Source organism: Saimiri boliviensis, chromosome 20 (assembly GCF_048565385.1).
Source record: "Saimiri boliviensis isolate mSaiBol1 chromosome 20, mSaiBol1.pri, whole genome shotgun sequence".
Classification (NCBI taxonomy): Eukaryota; Metazoa; Chordata; class Mammalia; order Primates; family Cebidae; genus Saimiri; species Saimiri boliviensis.
In genome coordinates this window covers 37734143-37758103 of record NC_133468.1, presented here as the reverse complement: position 1 = coordinate 37758103, position 23961 = coordinate 37734143, and the positions used below count along the sequence as shown (strand labels likewise).

Here is a 23961-nt window from a genome sequence, read left to right as displayed (position 1 = left end):
ATTCCAATGAAAATTTCTCTAGACACAAGCTCATCCCCCTCTCCTCTTTATTAGAGGCACAGTGCAGGCACAGAATGCAGATAGTCTGAGTTCAAATCCTGACTGTACAACTTTCTATCTATGAGACCATACAGAAATTACTTAACTTCTCTAAACCTCAATTTCCTCACCTCTAAAATAATAATGATAATGTTGCCTACCACACAGAGTTATTGTGAGGGTTAGATGTGTTAATGCATGTAAAGTACTGGGTACGACAAATATCACAAGCAGTAGGCCTGTGATAAACGTAAGCCATTGTTGTTAAAATAGTTACCCAAATGGTGGTGATTCTGGCACTGGCAAAGTTGTTTCCCAATTTGTGATGACTGGGCACTGGAATTCTGTATATTCTTGAAGCACATCTCTTGGAAGAGCCAAATCCATTAACAGAAAAGGAGACAAAAATCTTGTCTCCAAAAAGATGCCCCGTGTCTCCTAAGGCCTGGAGTGATGGCATAAGGTAAAATGAGAAACTATGATAAAAGAATATAAAGTGAGTTCCAGATGTGCTCTTGTTTAAACGTCAGCTGGGTGACCTTGGGGAAATTCAAAAACACTTTCAGTTGGAAAATGAGGGCTTTGGACAGTTGCTTTCTGCTGTTTCCAAGCTTCTGGTATCACTCAGTTAAAGTGACTGCAGCCCCCCTCTCTCCTCTCTGTCCCCACCTCAGTGGCTCCGTTCCAGCCACCAATGTCTCTTATGTTGCTCACAAACCACACCACTGCTTCTTCCTCAAAGCTTTCACACTTGTTCTCCCCTTTCCTTCAAAGCTCTTCTCACGGCTACCTGTATTTCTTATTCCCTCACTTCCTTCAGGTTTCTGCTCAAATATCACCTCCTCAGAGAAGCCTTATCTAACCCACCCTAGATAAAACAGCAGGTAAGCATACACATACAAGTAAGTTCTCAGTTAAATACGTGACGCGATGCACAACGAAAGCAATTTTACCATACAGGGGGAGATGGTGTGAACTCCACACAGTTGTCCTGGCCAGGAATTAATTTTTTTTCCTCATCAACATCATAGTGAAAAGAATTGATGTTATCTGAGGACCTGCTGTGCTAGGTTCTCACTCTTCCTTTACCCTGCTTTGTAAAATCCCATCACCTCCCAACATATTATATATTTGTTTATTTATAATATGTCCCTCCATTCCTTGCTAGAATATAAATTCCACTGGAACAGACATCTACTTTTTCTTATTTACTATGGTACTTCCTGTACCTAGAATAGTGCCTGCCTAGCACATAGAAGCTGTCAATAATTTTTTTTTAAATGAAAGAACAAATCCAGACACCTGTTTCTTCCCAAAGAGAATATTACCTTAATACACAAATATATAAAACAGGCAAAGGTGGAGTTCTGGTTGAATGAAGTCAGGATCTCCCCTCAAATGACTCAGCATACCCTAAGGTACCCAAAACCACTGCCCATGAGGATATCCAAAGTCCCTTATCATTCGAAAAGTCCCCAAATCCACATTATTTCTGTTAAACTCCAAAGAAAAAATACTAAATTTGATGAATGATGTTCCATTCTGTGATTTCACTCACTACTCACTGGCAACCGCTAAAAAGGACCCTGAAAATTCAAAGCGTATCATGCTCCACAACTGCTGCATCCCTAGAATCTACAGCCAGATAGTAAACCTATCTAGTTGTGGGGGGGAAAATCCAATTACAAAGGGCAGGATTCAGGGGGTGGTCTCTTTCCATGCTCTATCACATGGTCCCTGGGCTTCTGGGACCCACCACTAAGCCTCTAGGCTGCAATAATCCCACTGCTTCTAAGCGGGGAAAGGAAGAAGGGAGGTAAACTTGAGATCCATGTGGAGACAGATGCTACACAAGAGAGGAAATATTTGGGTGACATGGCAGCCAGATGGTGCTTACCTGACTATACCACTTAGTCTCTTTTTATATCTAAATGACCCCCAAATAAAATAATTCCTGGCTTAGCCTGCTTTGGGCTCACATTCAGAAAAACAGAAGCTGAGGGAGCCTCCTAGAAGAGAATTCTGCACAGGGCAAGAATAGCTGAAAAAAACACTGCAAAACTGTGACCAAGACTTACACACAGCTAAAGGACCGTCTCACAATTGCAGAGAAGATATGAAATACACTCAGCAGACAATAGGACTTTCGCAAATCTCTATTATCCAGTCTAGCAGTGCTGAACTAAGCAAGAGTCATCGATTGAAAGCCTGGTGACCCATCCTCTAACACTGTAATCTAATCCTTAAACTAAAGACGATTTAATGCCTTTGCATGTCCATATGTTTTCTAATGAGGCTATTGCTGTCAGCATACTACAGGAGTGCTTCTTGGAAGATGGAAGTAATGACAAAGCACATCATTGGATAGGCAATTATATGCAGTACTAACCATTTTACAATGGCCATATGGGCTGTATTTCAACAATGTAATTTCCAAATATGTATGCTGAGCATACATATTTGTCTGTCCCTAATCCCAACATCATACTAAGCAAAATAAGAGTACAGCTGAAATATGGGCAGCAGATGTAGAAATCTACAAGAATGCTAAAATAGGCCAGGTGCGGTGGCTCACACCTGCAATCCACTTTGGGATGCTGAGGTGGGCAGATCACCGGAGATCAGAAATTTGAGACCAACTTGGTCAACATGGAGAAGCCCTGTGTCTACTAAAAATACAAAAATTAGCCAGGTGTGGTGGCAGGCACCTGTAATACCAGCTACTCGGGACTCGGGAGGCTGAGGCAGGAGAATTGCTTAAACCCAGGAGGCGAAGGTTACAGTAGGCTGAGATCGCACCACTGCACTCCAGCCTGGGCAACAGAGCAAGATTCTGTCTCAAAAAAAAAAAAAAGAATGCTAAAGTAATATTCACCTATAAACAGAAAACAGGCAGCACCCACTACCCTGAAGTGAAACTGACACCCATTCCTGACAGCCTATCTTCACACTGTTTCTTTAACTGAAGATATCATAACAGGGGTATTACAGACCCCCAGAGGGGCAAGGAAGGACACAAGGAACTGTTCTCAAAAACAAAAAAAGACACAGTTCCTATCTAAGGTTTACAATCTGGGACGGGCCCTAGAGGCAATATAGAACTCGTATTTTACAAATATATCAAATTAAAGCACAAAAGATCACTATTAAAGCCCTGGACTTAAAGTGTGTTTCCTATTATACCAGATTTTTACATTTATATTTAAATTTCAAAGAACATGTTTTGACTTGGGTCTCCCCAACAGTTACAATCTGTAAAAACGGAACTCTAGTATGTTATTTCCATTCTGGACATACAAAAGGGCAATTGTACTTACTGAGGTAGTTGGAGAAAGACAAGACTATGTGTCTCAGAGCATGGTGATTCCAAGAAGAAACTGCCACCTCTTTCCAAAGAGATACTCAGATGGGTGCAGTGGCTTACACCTGTAATCCCAGCATTTTGGGAGGTGAAGGCAGGAGAAGCACTTGAGACCAGGAGTTCTAGACCAGCCTGGGCAACACTGCAAGACTCCCTTTCTATTCCTCCAAAAAAATTAGCCAGGGGTGGTGGTTCACACCTGTAGTCCCAGTTACCTGGGAGGCTGAGGCAGGAGGATCATTAGAGCCCAGGAGTTTGAGAACACTTGGGCAACATAGCAAAATCCTGTCTCTACAAAAATAAAAATTAAAAAATTAGCCAGGTATGGTGACACACAGCTGTAGGCCCAGCTCCTCAGGAGTGAGGCAGGAGGATCGTCTGAGGCCAGGAGTTTCAGGATGCAGTAAGGTATGATTACCACTGCACTCTAGCCTGGGAAACAAAGTGAGATCCCATCTCTTAAAATAAAAAAAAGAGAGAGAAAGAGAGAGAGAGAGAGAGAGAGACAGACAGACAGACAGAAAGACAGAGAGGGTGACTCTTTAGAGAAGTAACTTGACTGATCTTCACATCTAGAAATCTTTAGAAAATTCAGGCCCAGTGAGGATATTCTGTGTGTGTGTGTGTGTGTTTGTGTGTGTGTGTGTGTGTGTGTGTGTGTGTGTGTGTGTCTTTATACTAACCCGTTCCTTGCACATGAATGGTAATAGACCAGTTCTGAATCCTGAAGCCCTAGGGGATGAAGTGTGTGAAGCCCATCTTAGCCCAGGGGAAATGAGGAGGGGGCTTCTCAAAAATGTACAGTACTCTAAACACAGTTGGGATTTCCTTAAGAAGGAAATCTAGGGACTCCATGTTTGGATCCCTTTCCACCAACACTCTCGTGCTCATGAAAGCTGTTTTTCTCTATCCTGGATTTTCTCTCTGGAGTCCCCTTCGAACGCTCTGTCGTGGAAGCCTGTCTTCCCCTCCTAAACTCCATCTCTGTCTTCCCCTCCTAAACTCCATCTCTCTCTATTCCCTTCCACTCACTGTAGAAGCTGCTTTCCTCTCCTATATTCCATCTTTCTCGATCCTCTCAATTTAAAAAGAAAAAAAAATTTTTTAAATAAAATAAAAAAGAAGCAAATCTAACAGTCACATTCATTAGCATACTCTGTAGCATAAACAAACCTCAATAGGGTAGAATGGGAAATGGGGGAGAACAATTTGCAAATCTGCTTAGAATAATGAAAGGAAACAATGACAAGAAATCAACAGACTATTTGTCAACTGGTATCTTCAAGATACAGATACCAAGAAAAGCAAAAAGAGCTATTTAGTGTGGTCTTTTACCAGAAAGAAAACAGTTTCTAACAGATTAAAAACAACAACAACAACAACAACTCGCCCTCAAAACAAGGTCTCTGTTATTGTGGAATAGATTCCCAAGAGAAGTGCTGCTTCACAGAACAGTTTAAAAGCAGACAAGACAAAATACTTCAGAATCTATAGCAGAATATAAGCTCATATGCACAGTAATCTGTGAGAGCCTTCCAGTCCCTATTCCAATTTTACACTTGCGTTCCAGGGAGCCACTTTTAGAATTCAGTGAGACAAATGTGTAGAAGAGTTTAGAAAAGAGACTGACATGCAATAATCCTCAAGATCATGAGCCTGAATCTTTGCCTTTGACAACGGTTTAAAATCTACCTGAGTAATATAACCTGACCTGGGAAAAGGTCAGATTTTAAAATAGGGACAAACAGTGAAAAAGACAGAGAAAAAACAACGAATATGTTACAGATATATTGTATAAGTGGCAACAACCTAACTGTAAGCTCCAACTTTTGAAAGGAAATAAAGACCTAGACAACAAGCACTCTTCCCTCCCTAACTCCTATTATTGTACCTAGAAAATCCTTTGTAACAATTTTCAGCACAACAATGAACAAATGTGGTCCACCTCGGACCATGTGGCAATCTTTCACAAAATGCATCTGTATTCAAATGAGTTAAGGAGTGAGGAGCCCAAGCTTTCAAGTCAGGCAAAAACTACTACATTTCTTGCCTCTAGTACTGATCCTGGCCAAGGTGATTTAACAGCTCTGCGCTTTAGTTTCCTCAACTATAAAACAGATATTATTCCTTTTTTCATGGGGTGCATCTAAGGGATAATGAATACAGAATTGCTGGCACAAGACAAATAGTAAATACCAGCTCCCTCTTCAAAAATTTCTTTTCATGGAATTTTTATCAACTGCAAATAAGCACTGATTGAGTACTTACAATGCATAGATTACTGAGTGAAGAAAGCAACAATTCTGAAAGCCTCAAATATCCCCAGAAGGACATATAGAAAGAGTGTAGGGGTTACATTTAGGCAGAGAAAACAGGGAGAATAACAATACATTAGAAATACCAGGCCAGGCATAGTGGCTCATGCCTGTAATCCCAGCACTTTGAGAGGCCAAGGTCGGAGGATCGCTTAAGCCCAGGAGTTTAAGATCAGCCTAAGGAACATAGGGAGACTCCGTCTCTACAAATAATAAATTAGCCAGGCATGGTAAGACGCACCACCTACGGTCCCAGCTACTCAGGAGGCTGAAGTAAGAAGATAACTTCAGCCTAGGAGGTCAAGGCTGCAGTGAGCCATGATGCACCACTGCACTCCAGCCTGGACAAGAGAGCGAGACCCTGTCACCAAAAAAAAGTTTTAAAATAGAAATAAATAAAGGAGAAAACTCTGGCTCTCTTTTCCAAGGTTCCATTCCTAACTCCCAAGAAACACACAAGCCATTACAAAGCGTACAACAGACCAAGAAAAATTAACAGCACTTTAACTTCCCACCAGATCCCAAAGTAAACATGAAGCCCACAGTGTCAAAGTAAACACTTCAAAAACTCCTTCAGGCAAGCCCCAAAATCTCCACATGGGAAAACCATGTCAGATGAAATGCCCTCAAAACTAAGAAATAAAGCCTTTCTCAGACCTAATCATTTCTCAGAAATAATCCATATCCCAGCACTCAGACTATCAGTAATGTACTATCATTAATGCTATTATTATTATCATCAGTGATTCTGGAAACAAGTAACAGCTATAGTAAAAATTAATTCTAGGTTTGAAATATAGATAAAAGGATGGTTTTACTGGTTAGTTTGAAGCTTGAATGATCCGAAGTGGAAAGCCACATTGCCAAAATAATTTAAAATTTTTAAAAAGTTATCAAGAAAAGTAAAGGCAGTACAGATATGCTGAGTTAAACAGCTTGTAATGCTTTCAGATATATGCAAAACTACTTTTAAACACAGGAACCATTTCTGGAATCACATTATACTTCAATATTTAAAAACATTTATATTCCTTCAACTGAAGGTGACCTGAAACAATCTGGTCCATTGCTATATTAGACTAATAAAACATTTTAAAACAACACAAGTGTCTAATGTAGCGGGTCTCAACATTCAGGTGTAAAATCATACCTCCCAGCACACGGCTGAATTATCCCCCTGCATCTCACCTGCAATTATCATTTGCTCCCTCCCCAGGTGGCTCTAAGACACCACATATCCTCTTAGGCTCACATCTGGAAATACAAACTCCCTCTGGGGGCCTCATATGCTAAGGGAGTCAGGGAACACAAAAACAAAAACGTTGGCTGGGCGCGGTGGCTCAAGCCTGTAATCCCAGCACTTTGGGGGGCTGAGGCGGGTGGATGACGAGGTCGAGAGATCGAGACCATCCTGGTCAACATGGCGAAACCCCAACTCTAATAAAAATACAAAAAAAAAATTAGCTGGGCATGGTGGCACGTGCCTGTAATCCCAGCTACTCAGGAGGCTGAGGCAGGAGAATTGCCTGAACCCTGGAGGCGGAGGTTGCGGTGAGCCGAGATCGCGCCATTGCACACCAGCCTGGGTAACGAGAGTGAAACTCTGTCTCAAAAAAAAAAACACAAAAAAAAAACAAAAACGTCTTGCTGGCTTGAACAATTTCTGAAAAATGACTATTTTCAAGACACAGTATAACAGTAATCTGATAAAATTAAAATATCCTTATGTCACTACGGTTAGGGATAAATTTTCTTCCAAATAAAAAGAGTAAATTTACTTCACAGTTCCAATAGAGCCCAGCTTCTTGCATTAAGACCAATTCCAAAAATTTAGTAAAGGATATTTCATCAGTTCATAGGGCATAATTAGATGTTTTGATTAAAGCATTTTCCTCCCCTGGTTAACAAGATATAACAGATGTCACTGACTTCCCTAATAACAATGCAGCCCTGCTTTTGGCATCTTTACAATTTTAAAACTGAACTGTCATATAGAAAAATTATAGCTAGGGTATCTCAGTACAATCATGACTCTGAAGTGGTTATGACACGCCTGGACTCCCCAATGGAACAGATATGGAAATCATATTCCATATTCATAGCCGGGAGCCCTCCTTAGCAAGCACTTGAAAACCAAGCTCTGAAATCTGAATGATGCGGGCTTATTCAAATCACCACCAATTATTCCTGGAAGCACCGACCAAGTGAGGTATAAAACCTGAGGAGAAAATGCAAATCTCACAGTCACAGTCTTGCAGGAGCACAGGGAACACATGCAGAAAACTGTCTCAGAGGAAGCAATGCCTATCTGAAGAGACTCACTCTACCAAAATCCCAGCCTCCCTGCAGAGAGGAGGAGTACTATAGTTGATAAAAAGGACTCATATTTTTCACAGCAAGATTTCCCTGGTGCATTTGATCCAATTTAAAAAAATTCAATTTACACCAATTTTGTCAACATATCAGTCCAGAGTGTAACTAGAGATAGGCTTGCATTTTAAATGAGAGACAGAGCCTCTCTGATTGAAGTTGAACTCAAACATCCTGGTTTAACAACTCCATTAATGAAATGAAGCACAGATCTAAAGATTACTCAGCCCCTTTGTCAGTCACATGTGTTATTTATAGGACAGCATATCAATCATGTCTTCCCCATATTATTTCCTACTTTCTGGTCCTAAGCTATTTGGTCTGCCAAATTAATACATTCCATTGCTGCTGCAAATCTAAACAATGCTTGATAAAAGATTAATAAAATAGTTGGACCACATACACACCCAGGGAAATTCATCAATGTCTTTTATTTGCATATCTGGCTGACTGCCCCCTGCAGCAAATATATAAGGCACAATGCTCAGGTATCCTGGTTTATGGTTTGCATTCAATTCATGGTGTCAATCTGCTTCTGTTTTAATTACATCCATCTTGATATGTTACTACAATCCCATGAAAACTTCTTTTCATTATATGAATGGCTATAAATATATACACATGACAAACAGTTGTTATAAATGCTCTGGTTCAGCAATGAACAGGCAAGATGCCTTAGTCTACGTGTCATGTGGATTTAATATTTTGAGTATTTCTTCGGAAGAAAAGTTTGGTTGAGCCTTCAACTCCACTATACTCCAAAGTTCGCTCACTCCACATATCCTGCCACCAATGTTATGAAGTTGCTCTGAGTTTCCAGGATTGCTAGGCTAAAGAAAATATTTTACACAAAGAAATTATGTTAAAATTTTAAGTGGGCCACATTAAGGTCATCTCACAACCAAATAGTTATCTTTCCACTGGACATTCAATGATGAGAAACCACCCTAATATTTTTCTTTTATATCCTTATAAAAGGGAGGTGGGGGGTAGTATTTAAAAACTGTATGAGTGCACCTACAGAGAAAGGCCAATAAATTTCAGGGTAATAAACTGGGAGAGAGTGCAGGGAGAGAACAATGCTTTTTAAAGGTTCTTGATACTGTATAAATCAGAACACTTCTTAGCTGAAATGGGAAGCTTTACAATTATGGGTGCTCATCCACATTAGTAAGACTTTTTGTTTTTAAACAAATCACCTTCCAAGGTTCCCATTCCTTGGGACTCCCCAGTACTAATTTACAAGAGCAGTCCCCTAGATTCATAGAGTAACCATGAGAGCCTCTAACTCCCATTGTGATCTTGAACAGGTCAATTAACCCCTGTGGGCTGTGTTTTCATTTGCAAAATGAGAGGTAGCACTACATCACTAAAGACAACATCTGTGTCTCTGATGCCACAGGGCTTAGGAAACACATCAACTAGCAAGGGCTGGAATAAAATGGATCAAAAGACTGCTCTGAAAATGTTTACGTTCTAACTTTAGGATACCTCCTAAAGATTTAACTGCAGATTAATCCCAAAACTGTAATTTTCAAGTAATCAAAGTGACCACAGTAACAAATGAGGGAGCAAACCACAATATGCAGCAACACACACTTATCAAATCCTTGTTTCCCTTTTTGCTCCCAAGCATAATTTCACTTCTACAATATAAGATCATTTCTTAGAAAAGCACAGTCCAGGACCTTCATTATCTTTGTCAACTGAACATGTACAGAGAGAATGGGTTGAAGTCACTGGAATTTCTATCACGTGGCTAGAAAACAAGTAATCATCTAATGTTCAATTATTGTGTTATCCACATCTTCATTCTTACTTTTATTCTTTGTAAAGATTTTAACTACAGAACAACGTTTCACTAAACAACATTTAACCAGCAACCTTTAGCCAGCAAGTATAACCGAACAAAGAGACTTAGAAGAAAAAAAAAAAGAAGCCTACTTCAATATAACAGTTAAGAAATACAGTATGGGACTGTAATCTCTTAATTCTTCTTGGTAAGTTCTAAAATATTACTGCCATCAGAAACTTTACAAAAACCTAAAATGAGGTTGGTTTTGTGCTGCAGAGGAGGGCAGGTGTGGGGACAAGGAAAATGAGATCCCTCAGGTGTCATCACAACTTGCAGTGGCAATGACTTAAACTCAATCTCAGGTTCAGAACTTAGCCGCTGTTTGCAAATGTCAGATTTCTTGCTGGGTGCTGTGCCTCATGTCAGTAATCCCAGCAGTTTGGGAGGCTGAGGAGGGCAGATTGCCTGAGCCCAGGAATTTGAAACCAGCCCAGGCAACAAGGCAAAAGCCCATCTCTCCAAAAAATACAAAAGTTAGCTGGGCATGGTGGTATGTAGTCGCAGCACTTGGGAGGCTGAGGTGGGATGATCACCTGAGCCCAGGAAGGTCGCGGCTGCAGTGAGCTGTGATCATACCACTGCACTCCAGCCTGGGCAACCAAAGTTAAGACCCTGAAGAAAAAGAAAAGAAAGGAAAGAAAAAAATAGAAAATATCAGATTTCACCCATACAACCAAGAGTCACAATCTATCTTTGCAGGCTGTGCTTTAGTTAATAGCACCCACACAATACTTTCAATTTAAAGACTTTCTGCCAAAAATGAATTCCAACTTGCATTAGCAATTTTCCATTACTTACAAACTGTGGACTTTTCTCTTGTGACTCCATTTTACTGCACATGGGCTTTCGAGGTCTCCAGAGGTAACAAGGAGATAACAGCACTGCGAAGTACAGTGACAAGCTAAAATGACAGTAAAGCCATTTTTAAAATATTTGTATGTAGTTGATAATCTATAAAGTTTGTTCTGGCAAACAAACTAACTAGAATTCAGATACAAACTGGGAAACCAGAAGAGTGAGCTGTAACAGCTAAGAAAGCTGTGGCAAGCAATTCAACTTTAGAAAGCTAAATTAGAGTTCCTCAAGCAGATTGTCACAGTTCAAATAACAAAATTTAAAAAAAATTTTAATTTCCATGTTTCATCCACAATGTCCTAAATGCATTACCTTTTATTAATGGCATTCATAACTTTGATAGCTCTATCTCAGTAAAGGAAGAGAGGGAAGGAGGAAGAACAGGAAGGAGAGAGAAAAAAAGGAGGGAGGTAGGCAGCAGGTGAATGGGGAATCTAACTGGACCCTAACAGGGCCACATACACTAATTCGTGAAATAACACCTTCAAAGAAGGCACCAATTCACATGATTTAGGGCCCCAGAGTCCCTTGCAATGGATGGAATCGGAGACCTGAACAGAACTAAGACATAGAAACCTGCACTCGTCTCATCTCTTCCTAAACAAGCAGAGGCAGTCAAATTCTATAAAATCCACTCCTCTCCTCCTCATACTAACAGCATAAAAAAGGGTTATTCTTTGTGACCTCACAATATGTATCAATTGTATACCAACAGACATAAATCTGTAATAGAAACTATCATTACTCTGCAATTCTGTTAGAAGAAATGAAGGAGAACACAGCTCAGACTTGAAAGAAAGAAGACACACTGAGGGTCTCACCAGTCTTGAATTCTACGTCCTCTCCACTGTCCAGAGGTAAAAGGTCTACATTCATGAAACAGGTTCTGATTATATAAGAGAAAACAGTTCTGCTCCAGCTCACAAAGTCCCTAATTGTTTTTGATCTTCTCCTGTCTCAAGTTTTACCAAATTAATTATCATATTGCTCTTCTAAACTTCAATGATCTGAGTTTTCAAATTTACCTGAATCTTTTCAGAACTTTCTAAAATTAACAGTTGCTATTCCATTACCAGGTTCTTTATCCTACATCTATAGCATATTGGGTTTAATCCTAATCCTGGGGGGGAAAAAAGTTGCTTCCTAAGGAGAAAAAAACAGCATCAAGCACTTTTACAAAGTTAGGCTGCATTTAGTATACATTATGACTACTATACAGGATAGAGGTAAAATAAAATAAAATGGAAATCCACTAACCCACTGTCTTTCACCCTCTGCATGCACACAGGTACACACACAAATATACACACACACACATACAAAGTACCACACACCTTCTCGTTCAAAGGCTTCCAAATCTCAGAGCTCTTAAGACCCAAATTATTCCTTAATAGCTAGCCTTAACTATTGTTGTCTCCATCTGGGGACCTTATTTCTAATCCTAACATTCTTTCAAACGAAATAATCACCATCTATCTTTGACAATACATAGAACTGTGGTGTAGAAAAGTCTCAGAATCTCTTTATCACCCTCAACACTCTTTGAATCATGTTTACCGCTATTTTTTAAACCCTTTTTCAACGGTGAAAACTACAGAACACTACCCTCAGAGAAGATCAAAGGCTCAATTCCTAACCTCACAATTCATTTTTTACATTCATGGATTCATGTATATTCTAATTCCAAAAAAAGGCACAAGTAGTTAATCTCCACAATTAACAGAAGCTGCATGGAATCATCATATCACAACCTTCAACCTCATCTCACATAAACACTCCTCAAGAGATGCTCTGCCTTACAGAGTAAAATACTGAAATTCAGTAAGTACAGTAAAATACTTGAATTCATAACCACACACACTATTCATTCCCTTCCTTTCCTCCAAATTCTCCCATCCCTTCTCAGATCCTAAAGCCAAGCACACTTTCAGAAGTCAAATGCTAGAACTGACCCATTTACTTTATAATCCCATGGCCAAATTTTCCAAAATATAAAGTGAAAAAGGAACAGAAACGCAGTTCCGCAGCTTTTCCTGGCTATGTAATAGCAAAAGAGATACGCTGACCCTTTTTTGAACTACCACTTCACATTACAGCAAGCCAAAGACAGATAATTTGAAATCTTTGTTTTAACAACATCAACCTCCTTTCTCATCTAACCCTTTTTTACAGGTTGCTAAAAAGCAGCAATACGTGAAACTACAAGGCACAGAGAGGATATAACACTGGCCGAAGGGCAGCTCGGTGGCAACAAAATTGGGCTAGCAGCACACTGGAAGAGCTATTAGTGAGACTCAATCACCAATATGTACCTCATGGAGGGATTGGTAATAATCAGTAAAAAGTCAGACATCCGGCAGGAAAGGGGAGCAGGAAAAGACATGGACTAGTCTCCCTCTCTGTTTACGTCTCCCTCACTTTCACTCCCCTTGCCACTCCTGCTTAAGAAGCAGTTTCCCACGCACTGACTACAAGCTTCTGTGCCTGGTTTTCCAAGTCGTCTACCATCAGCCCACTCACCCCGGACTCAGAGATCACCAAATTCCAAGATCTGGAGGGACTTCTTTTGGATCTTTTCTAGCACTTCCCATACTGGATTATAAGTTACAATGCAGAGAATAAAAGTGCTCTGTGGTCAAAACAGATTTAGGAAATTAGGCACACCACATTGCCTTCTCTGATACTCAAAATTCACATTCACACAATAGACTTTTAATTCTTGCAGAACAAGGCATCCATTTAATTTTGTCTAGCCCATCAAGTTTCAAAATCTATTTCAGGGTAGATCACTCTGTTTCAGTCTAGAACACCATTTATGAACATCCTATAAAGCTGCGTTCCCTTCCAGCTTGAGAAGCTTTGCTCTAAACTAGTTTAAACGTCTCCACTGATGGATAAAAGAAATCATGCTCTTAGAAAGATAACTTTCAAAGGCCACATTAGTTAGGCAGGCCAAGCCTAGAATGTGGGTCTCCACAGGTTTCCTGCCCCACTAACAAGCACTCTTTACTTACCTTTGTATTCATTTCCATCAGTCCTTCCTTATCCCCAAGTACTAACCACATAGCATTTTGTTACTGTGCCTACTTCACTATTCCTTTAGAATTCAACCCCAGCCCAGACTCCTTCACCATATATCCAAATCACGTCACCCTTCTAGGTTCCATCTTACCCACGAAGCCTGCTTGAACACTTCAGCCTATCTCACTAGCCTGTCTCTAAAAGCCTATTGCACTTAGTTGATATTAGGCATTCAAGTGCCTGTTTCAAAATTATTTTTATAGGTGCTGGCTTTATCAACTAAACAGCATGCTTTTCCAAAATGCTAGATTTATGTTTGGTTTCTCTATATTCATAGAGCCTTGCACATATTAAGCACTCCTTAAATATCTGCTGACTGATAAAAGGAACATAACGAATGTTTTTTTAAACAACTAAATAAAAGTGATTTGACCATAATAAATTGTTACAGTCTATTAACATGGCATGTTATAAGCACATCAAATTCTGTACAGCCCACTTATACTACTGATGTGTGGGGTAAGCCTTGAAATAGAGCCAGGAAGTGAAGACTGCATGAAAGTCTTGGTTTGATGCTCTAACCACTAGAAATGAGTCTTCCTTTACTTTCATAAGCCTACAAAGCTCCAATTGGCCTCTTTTCTGCTAACGCCACAAATTTCATCTTAGCTTCCCTTGGTCAGCTGTACAAAAGGAGGCTGCCCTAAGAACCCAGTGCACAAAAGAGGAGTGAGGGGAGGAAAAATAACGGATTTGCAAAGTCAAGTTTTCAGCCACGGTAGTCACATGGTTTCCTAATAGAGACAACACAGAAAAGAAACCCAAATAACAGAAAGCCAACACTATCTGATACATCAGGACACACTGATGGTAGTAAGACCCCCCTAACATTCCCATTTATACTTTGTTTGCTAAAAGGTACTTTTCAAGAAAACTAGACATCAAATCTGGGGATTTTTGCTCTCATCTTGTCACTCAAAGAATATCCAAACAAACAATATACCATATCCCAATGTTAACTCTGCTTCTCAACTGCATAATGAAAAGAACACCACGTTCAACTTTAGCCTCCTCACCTACCGTCTTATCTTCTATCATGAGGCTCTTCATAATCACACACTTGAACTTCGGGGCACAATTACTCAAGACAAGTGTCCCTGTGAATATGAAACTATCTTGAAAATATCTCAGCCAGTTTCACTGCCTACAAAATGCAAGACCTGTCAAACTACCTCTAAAGCTTTCATGATCTCCAAAAAGAATCCAACAACAGCAAAAAATAATCAAGATAAAAATACAGTTCTCATTAGGAAAGTATATCATTTTTTCTCCAGTATCAGTAAAATCGGTTGAACTGAACTATTTATATTAGCACATTTCAAAATAATAAGTTAGGAGCCTCTTTTTTTAAAAGGGAAGTCCAAAATCAGCTGCTCAGAACAAAATCATGAAGTCAAATAATATGTCCAGTAATGCACAAAGTAAGCTACTCCACCATTTGCCAGCTATTGCTCTGAACTGGCACAAGCTATAAACCTAGCTGCGCAAGCCAGTATTTCTGGTTTCTTTCCACAATATCATATCAGCAGCAGCCCTAATGACATCTGGTGACAACTGACTTCATTTCTAAAAACAAGGCGCAAAAACATACTATGTATTTAGGATAACTCTTAGCATCTACAATAATTTTTAACTTTTACGAACACTCCCGCAACACACATTTTTGTCCAAGCTCACAGTTTAGTTGCCTGTTCCCAATAAGCCCTTACATTTCTTGGTGATAGTTCAATAAATCTTCCAAACTGAATACAGGGGACCACCAGAGGTTTTAATTTAACAATCACTATACACATATGTTCTGATCATCCAGCATGGACACAATGTGATAGCACACAGCTAATAAAACTACCTTTTGCCAAAGAACCAGACACATATGATGATATTTATTTCCCATTGTGTGTTTTTAATCTGACAAATGTATTTACAGCTTCCTTACAAAAGGGCCTCTTAAAATGTAAACACTGACAGGATATTTGATATTAGGAAACTTATATATTTATTTAGGTGTGATAATACTGCTTTGGGGGTTTTGGTGGGATCTGGGGTTTTTTGGAGTAATTATGGTTTAGAGATTCATATACTCTATTCATATATTCATCACAAATACTTCTGTATTTGTGGATGAGATCATATGTGGGAGAGGGAGTAGATGAAATATAGAAAAAACAAGAGGAGATAGGAGTTGGTAGTTATCAAACCTGGATGTTAGGTGGTCTGTCTACTGCTGTATGTTTTTCTACAGAATTTTAAGTAAACTTTTTAAAAAGTTAGACCTTTTATACCTACACATAGATATGCATGCGATATTTAGATATGAAGATGACATAGTATTCAGCTAACCAAAATAACTTGGGTTTTGAATCTAGAAAAGTAGTTGAAAAAAAAATAATCAGAGCAAAGAAAGAAATGGTATTAACCATACATTTTGAACTTGATCTTCTTTTAAAAGTTTTTTACAAGTTTTTTAGGCATAAAATAAATTGGAATGAGCACATTTTCTCTCAAAAGCCAAATGGATAGATAGATATCACAACTCCAGGCAAACACCTATTTGTTAAAAATAAAACAATCAAAAACAACTGCATAAGTTATACATATATGTGTGTATGTGTATATCTATCTATCTATCTATGTATATATATCCCTACTTGTCCTCCAAAAATGTTGGGAATCTGGTAGCCCCTCTTGATCACTGAGAGGGGCCACACCCCAGCCCAGGATAACCATGCAGAAAGCAGAACCACTTGTAACCAGTTCTTACAAGTATTTTCCTAAACCAACCACAGATAGCAATGATGAACCAAATTCCAAGCAGTATGTTCTATTAGGAACATGCTGCCATTTCAATTCCTATTTTAAAGCAAGAGAGAGAGACAGAAAGAGGTCACACTGTACGGTAACCACCCACCTTGGCAAACTTAAAGCTACAGTTGGAATTATCCTAATAAGTGTTGAACCTCAACACTCAAAATTTTGGCCAATAAACCACCAGTTCTAGAACCAGAGAGTGACTGATTCAATCACTAACATCAAAATCTATAACCACCATCAATACCACCATCATCACCGTCATCACCACCATCACCACCACCTCCACGTCCTCCTCCACCACCACTACCTCCCTTACTCCCAACCACTGGCCACCATCCACCACCATCACCACCATCCACCCAACCAAAAGCAGTTCAAACAGAAAAGGACAACACTGACAGGAAGCCTTCCTTTGAAAAAAATATTTAAACCTGACACCCAAACACATAAACAGAACCAGCAGTCTAAACCTGTGTATAGTTACTGTATGTGAGATTTAAGCTGTCATTAACAAAGTTTGCATCTGAACATCTGAAACAATACCATAATAATTATCAGCAAAAAAAAAAAAAAGAAGAAGAAAAAAAATGGAAAGGGAAAACTCCTAGAGGAGCCTCAAACCATCACATCAGGTGCATGAAACACTATAAGCCAACTATAAACTGCATTTTGGTTTTGTGCTTAAGAAAGGTGGACCAACTCTGCAGAATCTCAAAGCCTTCTGTGCATGCCCATGGTGTGTGGGGGGTGGGGACAGGGAGGCAGAGGGAGGAAAGAAGGCGGTTAAATTGATAGAGGCCAATGACCAATACCACACCAAAGGAGATCCGTCCAGGCAAAGATAGTTTCCTCCTAACCCCTGGAAAGTCTCCCTCTCCCTCCCTTTTCCCTTTCCCCCCACCCTAGGAGCCAGTTAGCCGGGAGGAAAATGTGGGTTTGGAAATCAACACTGCAGGTGCTCAAGGAATGAAGAAAGACACACACACACACACAGACACAAACAAAGCCAATCACTTAGAAAGAAAAAAAAAGAAAACACTTAAAGGAAAGGGAGAGGGACAATTGGTGACAAGCCCTTCAGAGAGCAGCTAGGATTTTATTCTTTCCTCCCACCAGTCCTCCTTGTGTACCTTTTTCTGTCCTTTAACTAAATTGCTCATGCACACACACACATGTGCCTATGTATGTGTATAGATAATATAATTAACCCTTTCGGTAACAGAGCCCTATAAAGAATACAGAGAGATATTCCATCCTTCCCTCTTCTCTCTCTCCCCTCCTCCCACCTTTCTCCCAACCAGGAGAAAACGCCCCCTTCCCCAGCTTCACCAAAAAAAAAAAAAAAAAAAAAAAAAAAAAAAAAAAAAAAAATCCGAGGGGGTAGTGGGGGGAGGCGCAAAGAAACCATAAAACCCCATCAGTCTCCGGTCCCGAGGACACCAGGGAAAGGTATATACTATACAGACACACATACACGAACATATTACTCTGTAGAAAGCACACAGAGAACCGTCCACAGGCGCCCCAAACCCAGCAGAGAGACTTCCAGCAGCCAAGAAGCCATGATTGGGGAGGGAGAGGAGGAAGGAGTGGGGGCAGAGCTCTCCGTGGAGAGGGGGCGCATTGTTGTGATGCCTGAACCCCTTTCTTTCTGCCCATCTGCTGTGGAGGGGGTGCAGGGAGGGGGCGCAGGGGAAAGGCGAGCGAGGAAACGAGGAGACGAGGAGACCAGGCACGGCTTTGCGACTCCCTCCTGCTGCCTGTCCGCCCGCGCCCCCAGCTCCCCCCACCAACAATAAGACCTCAGCCCAGACAGACCGACAGACAGCCCCGAGCGCGGCGGGGGAGGCAGGAGAGCCGGGCGCAGCCGAGTGGGGTCGGGCATAAAGGGAACCCGGGGGGAGGGGGGTCCCCCTTACCTCCAGCGCTTCAAAAGTGACAAAGCTGGTCATGGCAAATCCATCAATGATGTCCTCTTCGGCCGAGGTGGACTCTCTCCGCTTCCTCCGCGGGGGTCTGGGCCGGGACGGGGCGGAGGACGGGGGCTTCCCATTGTCTTCCTTGTCGGAGCCCGACGACGAGGCGAGCGAGAGCGCCCGGGTCCGGCCAGCCCCGCCGCCGCCGGCCGCGCCGGCCCCCAGCCCGCCCCGGGAGCGCCTCTCCCGGTCTCGCTGCGACCGCGACCGCCGCTTTTTGCGGAGTCCATGGCCCCGCGTCGGGCCGTCCATGGCTCTGCCGCGCCGGGGTCTCCCCGCTCGCCCGCCACAGGCTACGGCCGCGGCCACACACACAAAAAATTGACACGGAGCCCTCCCTCCCCCTTCACGGCTTCCCTCCGCCCCGAGGAGGGCGCGGGGGAGACGGCGGCCGAAAGAAGGGAGAGAGGGGAAGAAAGAGAGGAGAAAGAAAAGGGGGAAGGGGCGGAGAGAGGGGAGGAGGGACGGGGAGCGAGGGCGAGCGCGAGGAGCCCGAGCGCGGGGCTCCCCACGGCACCGAGGGTCGGAGATGCCTGGGAGCAGCGCCGAGCAAAGTAATGGCTGAACACACAGGTCTCCTTTAGAGGAAAAAAAATAACTCACCGAGCAGGCAATAAATCAGAATAGCGGAATGCTTTGATCAAGAGACTGGGAGGCTCCGGGGAGCCCTCCCCGCGGCCATTCTCCGCCGCGCCCCCTGCCCCCCGAAAACGCCGGCGCCCCCCGCCACCCGATCCAAAATCGGGTCCGAAAAAGGTCGCGGGAAAAGTGGGGGCAATGAACTTCACCCGCCCCTCGCGCAGGAAAACGCCCCCGCCGCCTCTCACGCACGCCTCGGAGGAAACTCACTCCCGGGCTCCCACATTTTTAAGAAATGCAGCCCGGGGAGGCCGGGGCTCCGGAGCGACCCGAGGGGGGCGAGACTCCCCAGAGAGGGGAGCATAATAACGCAGTCATTAGCGGGGGCGAGGGCGCCGCTGCGAGCGGCGGCGGAGGGGAGGCGGGGGCGGCGGGGAGGATGCTGCCGGAGCGGTTGTGGGGTTCGCCTGCCGGTCCCCGCGGGGGAAGACGGAGGGGAGAGCGGAGAAGAAGCCAGCCCGGCCGCCGCCGCCCGCCCCGCTCCTCACAAAAATAGGTTTTCCAGTCCCAGAGAAGAGGTCACCCTTCCTCAAAAAAGGGAGGGGGCGAGCCAGTCAGTCGACCAGGAAAGCAGAGAGAAACCTCCGGCGGGAGAGACGCCGGGGTGCCGCCGCCGCCGCCGCGCCTGAGGAGAAGCGCAGCCGGGAACGCCGCTAACGCTGCCGCCGCCGCCGCCGCGAAAGCCCCGAGCCGGAGGGTGCACGGCGTGTCCCCGGGCGGCTGCAGCGGGAGCCCGGGCACTGCCCCATCCTCCGCCCGCCCGCCAGCCTCGCGCAGCTCCCGCTCCTCCCCCTCCGCGGCCGGCCCACCGCCGCCGCCCGCCTCAGCCCAGCCCCGCGCCCGCCAGCCTGCTCGTGCGTTCGTCCGCTCGTGTGCGCGCGCTCCCGCGCCCCCGCCCTCCCCGCGCCTCGCTCTGCGCGCGCTCCCGCCCCCGCGGCCCCGGCCGGCGGGATCACGTGGACGGCTGGGCTCCCTCCTCCCCCGCCCCCTCCCCAGTTGTAGAGTGTGTAGAAAGCAAAAGGCTGGGGGCTGGCCGCGCTCGCGAGCCCAGGGCATGCGCGCTGGGGCGGCCGGGCCTGCGCACTGGGGGCGGTGGGGGAGCCGCGACGGGGGCGGGGGCGGGGGCGTGGAGGGGGCCGCCCGCGTGGGGTCGGCGACGCCGGGCACAGCTGGCGCGCGAGGGCGTGGAAGCCGCCGGAGGATCCGGCCTGTCTCAGCGGGGACGCGTGCGGGCCCCTGCTCCCGGGCCATTCCGCGCGCGCCCCCCACCTCCTCCTCGGGACACTTGCCCCTGGATCCCCTACCCTCGGCCGACCAGAGGCCGCCTTCTCGGGAAACCCCCAGCCCCCAAGGGTGTTTTCCCCTGGCGACCTGCGCTGCGTGGGAGGGTGTTCAGAGAAGGGGCACAAGGGGGGCGTCCCTGGGAGTGGGGCGCGACTGGAGGCAACAGAACTGGGAGCGGGTGCCAAAGCGCGGGCCTTTGCTCCGCCGGGGCGCAGTGGGAGCACCAACAGGCAGAGTTGGAAACTTTTCCCCCACGTGGCGCCGCAGTGCGTGGCCGAGTGACCCCGCGCCCGGATGACCCCTGGGATTTCCGCCTCGTCTTCCAGCGGGGGACCTTGGGACGCACGGGCGGCTTCGGATCCGGGAGCGCGAGGCCTAGCAGCTGGGGGCCGAACTTGAACCTCGGCGGCGGCCGCGGGCGAGGGGCGGGGCTGGAGGGGCCGGGACCGCCGCCCCAGCTCGAGGACCCGTTAGACCCGAAAACCGCAGCCCCTGCCCCGCGGGCTTCCTTTATTTTGGGGGGGGTTCCCAAGTTTTTCCACCACAGCCCCTTCTTCCCGCCGCAATGTAGCTGATGCTCATAAAAAGTTGTATTAAAAAGCTGACTGCAGCCCAGAATCGATCAACAAAAGCGACCAGCCTCTCTGGGTAAAATAGCTGTGCGTTTTTCAGGGCACTAGAATTGATCTGTACGGGTTAGAAAGACACCGACGGCCCGCTCTCAGCAGCCTCTAGGATACTCTTCACTTTCTGTCCCGGCACTTAAACACCACGGCACTGTCTCTCCTTCCTAGTAGCCCAAGCTCGTGGAGGGAAAAAAAGGAAAATAAACTGACATGTATTAATTACTCACAATGGGCCAGGCACTGTGCTAGAACGCTGTGCGTATGATTTCACCTCTTTAAAATACAAATCTGCACATTTTATTACTATTACGGGAAGGAGAATAATAGAGCAAACGGTAAGGACGTGTTTTCTCTCACAATCTGACACATCTGATTGACTGATTGATTTATTGTTTTTCATTTAACAATTATTAGGCCTTACCAGGCTTAGCAGGCACAGTTGTAGGTACTCGGAATACAGCGACGTACAAAACAGAAAAGATACTGCTTCTTAGATCTTAACGTTCTAGCAGGCAAGCCTCACTTGTCTTATAATTCCTAATAACAATTTAATAGTTTGTCATTCTCTTGTTTTAGGTCACACTCCTTCAGCTCCCCCATTTCTGAATCACAGGTCTGGATCCTTACGAAATCTGATGGGGAGACGGGGGTGGGGTTGGGGGACGGTAGCAGAAAGAAACAACCACCGGACTGTGACCAAGATAAGGTTTATGCCGGTCCAGGAAACAAACCATTTGACCTTAGGCAAGACTTTTAAATAACTAGTTTTTTCATCTGTAAATCAAAGAGCTTCAATTAAATGTTCAAAATGTTCCTTTTCAGGTCTAACATGGCCTTCTCAACAGATGACTGCAAGTTGATTTCGTGCTTTATTAATAATAGTGACTAACCTATGGGATCTGATTCAATTTATTAGGAACACAGTGCCACCTTCCAAAATTACTTACCTAAGAGGACTGAGCCTGCTGTCTCTGGAGCAGTTAGCTGAAACAGTGCCTCAGAACGGAGCGTACCTGCGTTAACTTCTTGAGTGCTGTTTCCGGCAGCTGCTGAAATCCACGCTGAGGTTATCAGTCTCATCCTACAAAATGAAACAAGTTCTTTGCAATTTAAAGCAAAAATCTGGGCTCATTTTTAGGGTTTGGGGGGATGTGAATGTTGTCTTAGATAAGATTCCAGGAAAGCTAGGAATTAATAGAGTAATTACAGTCACTTTTCAACAACTTTGGGGACTGGGTTGAGGGAGGTGTGAAATTGGGAAATTTAATAAAAGGTATTATATTAGTGACTTTCTAGAGTAGCCTTTGGCAGTCCTGTCTTTAAAGAGTAATAACTGGTAGGAAAAAAATGAATGGTAATACACTGCATCCAAGAACCTTGCCTCTGGCGAGCATAATTTGCAAACGCATTTTGGGATAATGTTCAGGGTCCAAGTGTAATCCTCCCTGGAATTAGCAATGCCTTTTGGGTCAGAGTTTCATAGATTTCTTCCATCATACAATTAAAATTGTTTTTGGATTATATTGCCCATATTTGTTTCTAATTCTCCATTTTGCCTGTTTTAATTGCCAGTGATTAATAACTGCCATAAATAAGCTAAGCATTTATTATGTTTCAGGCACTGTTCTAACTGCATTAAAATAATATTTTATTTAATTCTCATAAAGTTTGAGAATGGTTTTATTATACCTGTTTTACAGTTGAGTAAACTGAGGCTTAAAGTGAAGCATATTGTCCAAGGTGCCTCCACTGCTTAGTCATAAGCTAAATTTGATCTGAATGACTCCAAAACCTTTATCTTAATGGTTATGCTGAAATGCCCTTCTTAGACTGATTCCTCAAGAAATCAAATGCTACGTGTATTGTACAACCACTTTGGAAAGCTGTTTGGCAATATCTGTTAAACATATGAAAACCCTATGGCCCAGCACTTCCACGCTTAGGAATATACCATTGCCAAATGTATACCAAAAGACTTAAATCACTCAGAGCAACCCTATTCCTAGTAACCCTCAAACGGGAAACAACCCAAATGGTCATAAACAGTAAAAGAGATAAATAATTGGTGGTGCATTCATACAACAGAATACACTCTACAACACTAAGAATGAACGGTGTGCTTCCAAATGCTGTAAAATATATGAACCTCACAAATAGGCTAAGTGAAAGAAGGGAGACGTACAATTGCAGGAGTCCATTTATATAAAGTACAGAAACAGACAAAAGTCACTGATGCTATTCAAAGTCAGGATAGTGGTTACCTTGAGAGAGAGCTGATATCTAGGAGAGAACACCAATATGGCTTCTGGGAAGATTATCATGTTGTTTCTTGAGCTGGGTACTCGTGTGTTCAGTTTGTGAAAATTCATTGAGCTGCACTATTGATACATGCATCTCTGTGTATGTCAATTATACTTCAATAAAAAGCTTTAAAATGCTGTGTATATATAAATGCCTTAGGGTATTGCTTGTGTATATATGAGTACCTATGTAATACTTTTTTTTTGTATTAATGACACTACCCAATGCTTATCAATAGTAAAATAAATAAATAAGATGTGGTTTATTTGGGACATAAATGAAGCTGGAAGCCATCATTCTCAGCAAACCAACACAGGAATAGAAAACCAGACACCACATGTTCTCACTTATAAGTGGGAATTTAACAATAAGAACACAGGGACACAGGGAAGGGAACATCACACACCAGGGCCTGTCAAGGGGTTGTGGGGAAGGTGGGAGAGAGCAT

The 23961-nt window shown here is 43.5% G+C and overlaps 1 protein-coding gene and 1 long non-coding RNA gene across 4 annotated transcripts in view; one reads left to right on the top strand and one right to left on the bottom strand.

Annotated features, from left to right (window-relative positions):
• Window positions 1-20180, bottom strand: part of AUTS2 (activator of transcription and developmental regulator AUTS2) — a 1213422-nt gene extending 1193242 nt beyond the window's left edge. For all 3 annotated transcript variants that reach the window (XM_074390595.1, XM_039460391.2, XM_039460392.2), the window contains exon 1: window positions 18607-20180. In XM_074390595.1, the coding sequence (XP_074246696.1) occupies window positions 18607-18915 (309 nt within the window). In that variant the 5' untranslated portion in view covers window positions 18916-20180. The remainder of the gene's footprint in view (window positions 1-18606) is intronic.
• Window positions 20181-20852: 672 nt separating this feature from the next.
• Window positions 20853-23653, top strand: LOC101053448 (uncharacterized). Its single transcript, XR_012515247.1, has 3 exons — window positions 20853-21234; window positions 21789-21825; window positions 22035-23653. It is a non-coding gene; the product is annotated as an uncharacterized LOC101053448 (long non-coding RNA).
• Window positions 23654-23961: the final 308 nt, after the last annotated feature.